Genomic DNA, 12,712 nt, shown 5'->3' with positions numbered 1-12,712 from the left:
TGTAGCTCCACGCTACGCGCCGCGTAGGGGGCGCGCTGCGAGTGCTGCCGCTTGTGTCTGGATTCCTTTGAGCTCGAATTTGATCCACACTTTCCATATCAGCGAAGGGTAGGGGTGCCAAAGTATTATGGATCCGTGTGGCGCAGCTAGCCTTCGCGACAAACCTTCTAGGTCCGAATTTTTTATCGCGACAATTTAATCGACAGCTACTAATATATTAATCTTTCTCTGTACCGAATCCACATGTCTAAAACGACAGTGCCTCGAACCTGACCCATTTCTGTACATAATGTCACGGGCTTCGCGGGTTTCGCGTCGCCGTTGTTGTAGAGTAGTAGTATGCCGTGGTCGTCGGCGTAACCGGTGGTTGCGTTGCCATGGGAGCCACTGGAAGGGTGGTTGCTGCGGAAGGAGGAGGGTATGCCATGAGTGGAGGAATGCGTAACCGGTGGGTGGTTACCACTGGAACCATCCGGAGGGTTGTTTCCGTGGATGGAGGAGGGTATCGGGAGAGCGGAGGAATCCCTGGAAGAAGGATGGTAACTGGAGGGTGTCTTATCCCTCCCCTTACGGCGTGGTTCAGGTGTCCAACGATATATGAGACAGATACTGCGCCATTTCCTTTCCCCCCAAAAAACAATTATTATTATTATTATTAACTGGAGGGTGTGGCGAGAGCGGAGGAAGGCGTAACCGGAGGGTGGTTACCAAGGAAACCATCCAGAAGGTGATTACCGTGTAAGGAGGGGAGGGTGTGGCGAACGCATAGAAATCCCCACCGTGAGAGTGATTACCATGGAAGGAGGACGAGGGTTACCGTGAAAGGAGGAGGGCAATGGCGATAGCGTAAGGCTCAAGCGGGTGGCATTTGCCACGGGAACCACCCGGAGTGTAAGGAGGGCAAGTAAGGAGGATATGGCGAGAGGTGAGGAATGTAGCACGGTCCATCTGTGGCACCTGCTGCCGAATGCGCCGCCCGAGGAGAGAGGGTCACTGGCGGCGACGTGCCCCTGCATGGAGCGGCAGACGTGAGATGAGAACGAGTCGAAAAACGAGCGTGTGTGTGTGTAACTGAAAACAGCGCTTTAAAGATGTACATGTCTGAAGTCGCTCTCATATTCTCTACCTCAACGTATCGCAAAATATAAATACCTCACCAGCTGCCGATGCATCTCGCGTTACACAGTGGTAACCGTCCTGTCAATTTTTACAGCGATAGCTGTTAGGCGACCGTCCCCGGCTTGCGCGTCGCCGTCGGCGTAACCGGCGGGTGCGTTACCACCGGTGCGTTACCAGTGCTAGAAAGCATACGTGGTGTATTATTGTCCGACACGCTTCTGATCAAGGCGTCGGCCGCGACCGGACTGCTACCGACACCGCAGTCACGCGCTCGGAACTTGCATGGCAGGGAAGCCCTTTGTTCGCTGTATTTCTCATCTTTCGCGCTCTCCGCGTTCGCCTCGCCCGTGTCGCGTTCTCACGCGCTCAGTCCGGAAGCGGTGCTCAAATAAACAGCTCGCCTTTTTCCATTGTGCGCCTTCTTTACATAACAGCATAAACAAATCGACTAACATAAATTTCTTTCTGAATGATGGACATTGAAACAGTAAATTTGGAATTTTGATGTGAAAAGAAATGCAAAATACAAAAATCCGCAAGACAGCAGCAAAACTTCGAAAGATTCGAATGTCATGAAAGAAAAAAAATTGATATTATGTATCAGGTGCAGAAAAAAATGGAGGGAACACTTAAGCTCCGCCTTAAGGCTATGACTCCGCCTTAAGGCTATGACTCCGCCTTAAGGCTATGGCGAGATTGCGTAATGGGTTAATTTTCATATAGGCTGAGGTTCATTCTCTACTTTAGATTCATAGATCCCTGGTAGTCATCATATCTCTCCTGGTACAGTGGTGCAGCGGTTAAGCGATGCACTACATTCCCTGCGATGGCAGGTGCTCCCAGCGGTGGGCCTTGTGCTGCCCAGGTTGACCTTCCCGAGCGGCCGATCATTAATTTAACAGCCACCTGCCATGGTGTGCAGTTTGCTCACTATCCGGTGGGCAGGTTGTAATGACGCCGCAAGGTCAGGTGACCTAGGTGGCCCACCTGCCTCCGATAGGTTGCTCTCTGGGGACCACCTGCCAGAGCCATGCCCGTGTTTTCTCGCTCACAACGCCGACACAGAATTTTCTGGGTAACGGGGCCTTTAACGCTGTCGCGTTAAAATGTTTCGATTTAAAGTAAAGAGAGGCAGTGCATAAAGCATATTTACTTCAATAACGTTTTCATCTGCAAAACAAACCCTTCACTAGACAATGCGCACGTGCCAGTGGGCGAAACTGATTCGTAGTATTGTAGGACAGACATCTGCAGCATGCCCAGAATAACAGTGATATGCGTGGTAGACACTGACCCGGAAAGAAGAGCAGAAAACAGGCTTGGCGTCTCTGGCCTGTTTTGGCCAGGCGCCGCCAGGCTGGCGTCGCAGTGGAGGCGCAGTCGTAAGAGCTCAACGACGGCCTTGTAAATGAGCAAGGCATCGAATGACGCGCCTCTCCACTCGGGGCCCTTTTTTATGGGTCATCGGCTTTAGCTCGAGGTTGCTTTGGACAAGCACCCAGACATGGATATTCGTGTTGACTGAAACGGTATTGCATCTCTTGAGGAATGCAGCCCCAAAATTTGGCCTTGCCTCGTTTATCTATTTGGCTTCACTGCACAGCGTGCGTACGTGTGTGTGTGTGTGTGCGTTCGTTCGTGCGCGTGTGTGCGTGCGTGTGTGTATGCGTATGTGCGTGTGTGTGTATGCGTATGTGCGTGTGTGTGTATGTGCGTGTGCGTGTATATGTGCGTGTGTGTGTGCGTGTGTGTGTGCGTGTGTGTGTGTGTGTGCGTGTCCCCGAGAACAAGAAGCCATTTATCAGAAATTGCTTACCACACTCTTCGGTCTTGCACCAAAATTTGCCGATTTTTATGATTACTGCACGGTTAGAAAAGAGTTAATGCAAGCAAGGAGTTAACGCCTGTCTGAAGTAGTTTAATCAGTTTTCTGTATTCTTTGCGTCTTTTTGTTTCCGGTTTAGTCTATACGTATTTCAAATAAACGAAGTAAATGAGGTGCACATTTTGTGCGTGATTATATATAGGCGTAGCATCCAATTACACTTACACACCAAACACTCAGTCCTAAACGACCTCTACGTGCTCCGGTTCTAAGTTAGGCGGTTTTCAGGTTGGTTTTTAGGGCAGAAGGTGGGGAAGGGAGCGGAAGGATGCCATGCTGTCTGTCTCTCTTTCTCTCGCTCTCATATATCATGACATAGATTTTAGTTGAAGCGACGACAGAGTGACGATTGTTTTGCTCACTGATGTCTCACATGATTACTTTTGGGAGAAGTGTCTGCCAATCAATATTTCGATCGCTTGTATAACGATGGTGAGAATATCAATTAAAGGTTTAAAATAATAAGAAAATTAAGAATGGCAGGACATTAGGAATCTTGGGCCATTGTCGGTTGCAATCGCTTTTGGTTAGGTTCGCTTTAGTTCTGCACTAGTAAAAAAAACTTCGTTCAAATAGCACGATGTAGTGACATTGGCGGAAAGGTGGGGGGGGAGGAAAATTTAAGTTGAGAGTGTTACTTTTCAGCTTTTTTTTTTTGCAATGGCGAGCAAACACGGACAGAGAAAGTTTCCGGCCATTAAATGATTTCTTTATCCCCCTTGCTGTTCATTTTTTTTTACTTTTTTGCTCGCTTAACTCTGCTGATACACCGCCTACAGTATACTTGCGATGACGACTGGTCGTCCGGTTATTTTAGTTGAATCGATTCGCGGAGACGTGTATAGGCTGTTGACCGTCGCTACAAAACGGTGACCTCTTTTCGGACCGTCAGGCCATTGCATGTGATGTCGAGGGAGGAAAGTGTGCGCTGCGGTGGTTCAACTTCATTTACGCACCGCCCTCTGCTAACTGGCTGCCCTGTCCTGGTAACGCCCAATCGGGACCCCAGTGGCGATGCAGTCCTGAATGACCAAACAACGGCTCTTAATTTCTCTGGGGTGGGGCTATCGTAGAGTTGGTTCTCTAGTGCTCTCTCGTTTTACCGCCGGTTCCATTAGGCCTCCACAGTGCCTCCGAAATTTATCGGCTTTCCACAAATGTGACAAAGTTTGAAGAATTTTACTGAGGCCTTTGCGTGTGGGCTGAAATTCATAAGTGCGCTGTGTTTGTGGTATACGCGCGCAAGCATGCGGACTGCACTTACTGGCGTAGTCGTATACCTCCACTTTATTTTCAACTAATTGGAACAACGTGCGTTTGCTGTGAAAAAATATTTTCGCCATCAAGGGGCCGGCTTGAATTCTGTTTTTTGCGCACGCGCTGTTTGCAGCCGGCTCCCGAGCCCGCTGGAGTTCTACAGCTACATCCTTCACTACCAAACGCTCATGTGCGGACCGCTGGTGTTCTTCAACGACTACCTGGACTTCATCCGGGGAAGGCAGTTCCTGAGGCACAGCGTCCGTACTGGGGTACGTATGCGGTTGTGCAGCCGTGAAAAATTTGTGCCGGAAGTGGAGCTGGAGGGGCCACAGGAACCTGCGCGCATCCCTTTCTTGTTGCGTTGGCACGCAGTTCCAGTGCTGTAACCTGGCACATTATGCGGAGACAAAACGTCGCCGCATGTCCTGGTTTGCAGATTGAATACACAGAAGTCGATATATCGAAAAGACCCCATTCATCCCAATAGAGATGTAAGAACTAAAACACAATTGGATTGGCTCCCCGGTGTACCCTAACCCTTCTGGTCCCTACGAAACATTGGCCTCGCGGCCCCTATCTACTTCTCTTCAGTGCTGGCGGTGTTTCGCCTTATGGCTTAAGATGACGGCATGAAGAAATTTGCCATCACAACATGAACATTGCGGCAAGTCCTTCGCAGGAGCATTAATTTTTTTAGCGCCTGCGCGCGGTACCGCCGCCTGCATGATCGCGGCAGGATAGCTCCGGCTTAGGCTTGCATGTTACGTGCACCCCTATTCAGGCTTCGTTGCACTGCGGATAGATGCGCGGCGGATGTTGTCATAATTGTGAGTGGGCTGTTCCGCCGTGGTCAGACAAATCAGGCTATGCGGGCAGTTTATTTGGCTCAAGTCTTCATCAGTTCATGTGGTCCGTTGCTGTCTTTGCGAACGCACGTACACTGTCAAACGCAGTCTTAAACGACACAGGCAGCCGGTACTTGTCGTCTATTTGCAAGATCTTTTCGCGAGGAAGCATAGCTTGTAAAAATGGGCGTTTAACGAGATGTTAGTGCAGATGTTCGCCCAGCTATGGTGCACATCTGCCGATGTGTGTAATCGCGGTTGAGTGACACTCTGCCAAAATAGTGCGCAGGTTCTCTGAGATACGGACACTAATTTTTCGTTTTGTGCATGTAATTATTTTTAGTTACCGTGCTAATGTGACGTTTTATCTTTTCCTCTATTGCTGCAGTTACGAGGGAACCCCACGCAGATTACGGAACCGTCTCCAAATGTAAGTGACCTGACATCATTTTATCTTGCATATTCTCTCATGTGGGATGCGCCTACTGTTATGTCCGATGCACGTCTTTTACCTGTTCACATATTGCGCATCTGTTTTCCGTAAATTGTTCTTAAATTCTCTTCGAAGTGATTGCCGACTTGTTATTATTATTATTTTCTTGGCGAGTACGCGGATCAAAATACCTCAACCTAAAACCTCGCTCTTTTTGCAGTGGGAGACGGCTCGTAAGTTATTCATCAGTTTTCTGAGTGCCCTCAGCATCGTTTACCTGCTGTCTGCCTACCCTATCGAATACATCACACGTAAGTGAATTACTCCAGCCTTTCCCAAGCAATTCTGGGCTAGCGCATTTTTCAACGGGAAATTGTTTATGAATTCAATTTTTTTCATATCTCGTAAGATTCCTCTATAACAATCAATATATCCGCAGTTCTCTCCTCGGTAAACTTGCATGTTTTTCCGATTAACGTTTTTGCTATCGTCAAAAATGTTCCGCATTGGTTTTGTATTGCAGCCTTAAACTATTTTGCTGCGCGTCGGCAGAATGGACCATTCGCTTCGATATCTACATAACGGTGCCTTACAACATTCCATAGTTGCCTCACAATTAAGCCTGATGTCCAAGGATCCTGGACTCGGCGGTGTTTCAGCTCGCTAAGATTGTTGCGTTCATGCCTCAAGAGCGCCAGTTTTGTGTTTGTCTCACGTGGTAAAGCGCATTGAGAGGCACAAAAATTTTGGGCCCCTTGGCTGTGCACCTTATTAGTAATCTTAATCGATGGCTGTTAACGTTTGTGGCGACGCGAAACTGCGCATTCACGACACTGTACCGGTCACACGTAATTCTGTACCACACTCGTTGAAAGTTGATTTTTGTGCGCTAACTGTTGCGTGTGATTGCCCCAGGGTATAGTTCATACCACCCTTATAAGATGCAGTTCAAAACCCTGAGCCCTGCGTAGTATAATAATAATAATAATAATAATAATAATAATAATAATAATAATAATAATAATAATAATAATAATAATAATAATAATAATAATAATAATAATAATAATAATAATAATCGTCAGCCTGACTACGCCCATTGCAGGGCAAAGGCCTTTCCCAAGTCTATGTAATTAACCCGGTTCTTTGCACGTGCCTAATATTCACTTGTTTTGCATTCAGAATACGTATAACGAAGACGTTATGATAACCAAAGCCGATTAGTTTTGCCGAGTAACCGTGTTAGTAATGATGTTTTGCTCTCTTTTCTTTCAGAGGATGAATTTCTCCACAAGAGAAACAGGTTGTCGCAAATGCTGTACATCATCTGGGCTACCTCGCTACATCGGCATCGGTACTACCATGCCTGGATTCTAGGTACTCAGGTGATTCCTCGCGGACCCACATTAAGCACTCGACTTGCATGGCGCGCTCACTTGAATCATATACCGTTTGTTGAAAACGTCGAACTGAGTTGACTTTTCAAGCCTCCTTTTTTTAGACTGCACGGTGCCTTTCTGAACTGAGAGATTTTCAGACTTCTAATTAATTTTGGATTAGAACTCTGGTCATAAAGCACTTTCTGGCCATAGACGCCGAATGAAAAACGTTGCCGGAAAAGATCCCGACCCATACTGGGCTTTTTCACGGCGACTGAAGCTAAGTGAACGCAATGGTAGATTCTCATCATTTCGAGACAGACCTGAGAGGCCTGCCTGCATCATGTCATTAATGTTGTTTTCGTTTCACGGCGGTAATTGTTACTGGTTCTGCTCAGCGGATTCGGCGCTCTCTTCACGGTCTCGCTTTTCTTGCCTGCACTTGCGCTTTCAGCATCACAGACACCAATCGGTGATGCCATTGGTTGGCCACGGATTATGAGGAGTTGCTGTGAGGAGTGCGAGAGTAAGCGGCAACGCAGAAGCCCGCACAAGAGATAACAAGGCTGGGTTAGAATCCCTCGATCTTGTCTTCAGAAGCCATCGCGATGTAGTTTAGCCACCACACGTGACGTTGGTCTATGCCACGGTATAGGCTGTGTGGCAAATTTCACGTGAATATACAGTCACCAGCCTCATTTAATTTACTTCCATGGCGGCCGTGCCGTTGTTTCTATTGGCGAGCCGCGTTGAACATCGAGAGGCGTTCGCGTCATCTATTATGTCCACGCCGGTCCCCGCTAACTTAACTGCCATTTTACATACATTCAACATACACGTTACGCAATATCGCAGCGGTCCATAAATTTTTAATTACTGTCGCGCGATAGATCTTAAGTGTTAGGTCTTATTTTCATAGTAGCAGCGTGTTATGTTTACGCGAATCGCTATTCGGTCGAATACCTGCAACAACTTCCTGAAAGCACCAAAATTTATATAATTGCCCGAACATTCGTAAGAACCTTTGGTCGTGCCCACACAGTATGAGTCCTTTCCTTTCCGTAGTTGTCACCAGCCTCAACAGGTTGTAGTGCCTAATCAAAGGTGTTTGCGCTGTCTTCAAAAGGCACACACGGGAAATAGTTTTAGCTCAACTGAGTGCGCTACAATCTTGGTGGTGCAGCCGCCATGGTGGCTGAGTGGTTATGGTGATCGGCTGCTGGCCCGAAAGACGCGGGTTCGATCCCGGCCTCGGCGGTCCAATTTCGATGGAGGCGAAATTTTAGAGGCCCGTGTGCTGTGCGATGTCAGTGCACGTTAAAGAACCCCAGGTGGTCGAAATTCCCGGAGCCCTCCACTACGGCGTCTCTTATAGCCTGAGTCGCTTTGGGACATTAAACCCCCATAAACCATAAAATCTTGGTGCAGGATGTGTCATAAGTTTTAGCGCTTTGTTCAGTGTGACGAAATTGTTTCAGAAGCGTAATGACGATGAGACTTTTCATAGCCGAGACACCTTGGTAGACTTGAAGCATGAAAATCGATGCCTGTAAGGCGTCAGCCGGAACGTATAACCTCTCAACACATCGCTTGTCCGTGGATTAACTTTAAAATACTGCCCTGCTATTACGCTTCGTTGACGACGCGATTCCTATGGCTCTGAGGCTTTCCATTTTCTGTCGGCACCGTGGTCGGCGCTGCAAGCGTTATTGAAGCCACTGGGGCCGGTAAGCATCCCTGTTTTCTAGAGATGCTGCTGAGTTTAATGGTTACACTCTGAACACGAATACGCCTATATGGGAGTAGAAAGGGAATAAACTGTCCTCTAGGGCACTCTCTTTTAATAAAAGGAGTGCGCTAGAAGACGCTTATTCGAAGAAATTTTTTAAAAAAATTTTAAAGCCTCTTTAATGGCACGTTCCTGGCCGTGCTTGCGTCAGCTTTCGCGTCGAAAAACTGGCTGGCGGATGTCAGATTTGTCTTAAGCACATCCCGCGCCTCAAGGAGTGTGGCGAAAGGCTGTGAAAGAACCACGGCGAAAATGGGACAACAAAGCGTTGTTCCAGAGCCCCTCGAGCGTTTGGATGTGGCCCCGCTTCTTGTGAGCCCGCAACTACAATAGCTCTTAATGCTAGCTCTCATGCTGCTCTCACTTGCGGTTCGGTCCCTTCGCTTTCTGTTTCCCGCTATTTGACAGCGTCTCTATTGCTGATCAAGGGTTGTTTGCTCGCGTGCTTCTCGTATCTCGGGGCTTATCGCGTCGCTGTCACGCGCTTGCGTTATCGTTCAGGCGCGCGGCATCGCTCTTTGAACCGCTTGGCCTACAGGTACACACCGCTACTGTGGGCCCCGATACAAATAGACGGAGAGGCATCTGCTGATCGATGACGCATGCGCACTCAGCTGACAGTTCTGGCGCCCGCATAACTTCCAGACAGCAACGTTTTGCCGGATATGTAAAGACTGCTGTTGTGAAGCGCACTGTGTGTTTCGATTCATTCCCGGCCCAACATGGAGTCGGGATCTGAAGGTTTGCCTCTTTCGCGATGAATGCACCAATCCGGGACAGCTTCGTTTACAGCGGGGCGCTCTAAAAATAAAGCTTATAGCTTATGTGTACAGTTCGCCTCAAAAGTAAAAAGATCGCGTTTCCGCGATATAGTTGCGCTGGGGCATTTGTTACCTGGAAATTCCATGCAGTTTGCGCCATACAGTGCCGACGAGGTGGGCAGAGCTTAGCTGGCCTGTCCTCTGTTCTTTGGAAGACGCCGAGGAAGGTAGCGAACCTTCCACAACAGCGACAGTGGTTCCTCTTGTCCACGCGGTCTCGGACTGTTTTGTATTTCACAATCACAATGGGGAAAAAAAACAACCCATAACACACATGTAAAGTCGCACATTAACAAAGCCGTACGAACGCAGTGGCGTGGCGACAGCGCAACCAGAGGGTCAGAGGATTTCGATGCGCCGCTGTTAGTGTGGTTGGCGCCATCAATGGGAGCCTCTCGTAGTCGACTAGTCCTAACTTTTTCGTTACGCCGACGGCAACGCCGGCACCGGCTTTTCTGCGACACGGTGCCTCTTTACGCTTTCGCATAAAACTATGCGTTTCTTTCACTAGCGCAACCGCCATGTTGTCAAAAACCCCGGAAATGCCAAACCCGCACCACAGACACGTCACAGATGCAATACAGCGTCAGGTTCCCGTGAGATTAGACGGCGGTGACAAACCGCCGAAACATATATAGTCTATGTGGCATATGCCGGTACTACTCATTTATCCGGCGCCACCGTGCAACTAAGCACAGCTGTAGACATCTTGAAGAAGCGCCGCTTATTCAAGGGTACCGAAAAGGGCGCGAAAGCAAGTGGAGGATGTGAAGGCGGAGGCGCAGCAGTGCTGACTAAAAATCTGGTTACATGCCATGAAGCAAATAAACAGTGTGAGGAGCACGTGAGTATGAAATTTAATATTGCAGGCGAAGAGGTAATTACGGGAGCAGTGCACTTGCGGTCTGGTTGAAGCAGAAACGCGAAAAACGAAGCTGCGCGGAATATCAGAGTGATGCGGGGCCATACATAGCTTCGGTCATATGAGTGAGTCACATGACTCACTCATATGACAGAATGGTCACATGACTGGTGACAACGTCACTGACTGATGTCCACATGATGACGTCATTTAGTGCGGACGACGCTATCTCCTACAAGTCTTGAACAGCTGACCCTATAATAGATACCTCTTTTTCGACGTGCACAGGTGAAGCCATTTGTAACGCCGCCGGCTTCGGTTTCAACGGCTACACTAGCGATGGAAAGGCACGCTGGAACCTTATCAGCAACGTGGACATCGTCACCATCGAGGTATGCCCCAGATAGTTCTGACATAGTTGTGCGGCCAGTGCTCTGCGGCAGTGTTCTGGCGCATCGCTTGACCGCTGTACCACTGCGCCAGGAGTGGTAGGAAGACTCCCACGGGTCTATGAATGGAGTGAACGACCAATTCCGCATATATGAGCATTAATCCATTATCGCTGTCCGAACAACTGCCATCTGGCAACACTGGATTTCATCACCAGAACCGACGGGAAAACCGAACTGATAGCGCACCTAATTAGCATTTGGCTTAACTACGCAAATCGACCATAATTTTTTCTCAGTAATTTTGCAGTTTGTTCACAAAGCACTTTTGATATTGCAACTAGTTGGGCGCTTCGATAACTGTTTCGTTAGGCTGATCGGAAGCCCCGCGGCGGGGCAGTGTGTTGTATGCATTTCGTGTCTCACCGAAGATACTGAACTGGCGTCCATGACCGCAGTCTGGTCTCGAAGGGCCAGCGCCGCTTTCAGGGTGAAGACACCGCTCTCGGCGCGGACATGTTGGGTCCCACTCTTCCGTTCAGCTGCACTGAGCGCAATGCGGCGGCAAGCTGTTTCGAAGAGAAAATTGCAGCTGCCGCGTGGAATTCAGGAAATGTGGTGTTCTACTGAGACAGAGTGGTACCAGAGATTGCTTGAACAGTGAATCAGAGGTTAGTTACTCTAAAGTATACTATCTTTCGCAGCTAATCTACCGAGAAAGTCGGCGCCTAATGAACGGTCCGTGCACTCATGCGTGTTGGTTCTCTTCTGTATAGCGTTCGTTTTGCGCTGTGTTCCTTCGCAATAGCATTCTTACAACTCGCGTAGCATATTCTACTGCAATCTCATGACCGGGATACTCTACATTTCAATTACTTTTCCAAAAATCAGGATTATTTATTTCGAGCCATGAAATGAATGCGAAAAGGTGCGTTTTATGGTTACTAATTTAAATAATTATGAGGATGCAAAAATAAGTTCTGCATTATACCTCCGTCCCCAGCAGAAATTGCCCTGGAAAACGAGCGTTTCTCATGATTTACCTCTCATACTTTGGGGCATACTGTTGGTCAGGCAGTCTGGTTAATAATAATAATAACTGGTTTTTGGGGAACGGAAATGGCGCAGTATGTGTTTCTTATATCGGCGGACACCCGAACCGTGCCGTAAGGGAAGGGATAAAGGAGGGAGTGAAAGAAAGGAAGAGGCGCCGTAGTGGAGGGCTCCGGAATAATTTCGACCACCTGGGGATCTTTAACGTGCACTGACATCGCACAGCACACGGGCGCCTTAGCGTTTTGCCCCCATAAAAACGCAGCCGCCGCGGTCGGGTTCGAACCCGGGAACTCCGGATCAGTAGCCGAGCGCCCTAACCACTGAGCCACCGCAGCGGGTGGCAGTCTGGTTTGACCTGCGATTGGCAATTTTTTCGGCACGCGCTGTCACGAGCAAAGCCAAATAGCCGGTGCACTTTAATAGTGTAGGCAGACCACCCGGGAACACAACATTCCCTCATAACTTGGTCCCTGACTGCTGCATCACACACACTACGAGCTCACTTGAAGCAAAGGGGCGTGGCCCGTTTTCGCCTCGGTTTTGCAAGTTTTGTGCGTTCTCCGCCGCATTTCTTCTTCCGATTAGAGGCGCCTCGTTGTCGTTACGCGTCGCGGCCTTTATTCTTCCGATTACAGCCGCCTCGGTACACATCGCACGTTCTCCACCACGCTGTGAGAAGTCGCATGTTCAGACCACAAGCGCTTGCACTAGGCCAAGGCCAAGAAAGCCAAGAACGTAGGTCAAGAAAGCTGAAAGGCGAGTGTTAAAACCCGCCAGGCTACATCAAAATTTTCCGAGCGGCTTCTTCACAACCTTATCACAAAGGCGTTTCCCAATCAGGCAGCCGTATTATTTAGGCGCTCTTGCGGGTAAA

At 48.7% G+C, this 12,712-nt stretch overlaps 1 protein-coding gene across 1 annotated transcript in view; it reads left to right on the top strand.

Moving 5' to 3' along the window:
* The window catches only part of oys (lysophospholipid acyltransferase 6), a 54,496-nt gene that overhangs the window by 26,051 nt on the left and 15,733 nt on the right, over positions 1-12,712 (top strand). Inside the window, exons 6-10 of the mRNA XM_077661808.1 lie at positions 4,395-4,533; positions 5,498-5,539; positions 5,763-5,853; positions 6,818-6,919; positions 10,682-10,785. Coding sequence (XP_077517934.1) covers positions 4,395-4,533; positions 5,498-5,539; positions 5,763-5,853; positions 6,818-6,919; positions 10,682-10,785 — 478 coding nt within the window. The remainder of the gene's footprint in view (positions 1-4,394; positions 4,534-5,497; positions 5,540-5,762; positions 5,854-6,817; positions 6,920-10,681; positions 10,786-12,712) is intronic.

Source organism: Amblyomma americanum, chromosome 4, assembly GCF_052857255.1.
Source record: "Amblyomma americanum isolate KBUSLIRL-KWMA chromosome 4, ASM5285725v1, whole genome shotgun sequence".
Taxonomy (NCBI): domain Eukaryota; kingdom Metazoa; phylum Arthropoda; class Arachnida; order Ixodida; family Ixodidae; genus Amblyomma; species Amblyomma americanum.
This window is presented reverse-complemented; position numbering and strand designations above follow the sequence as displayed.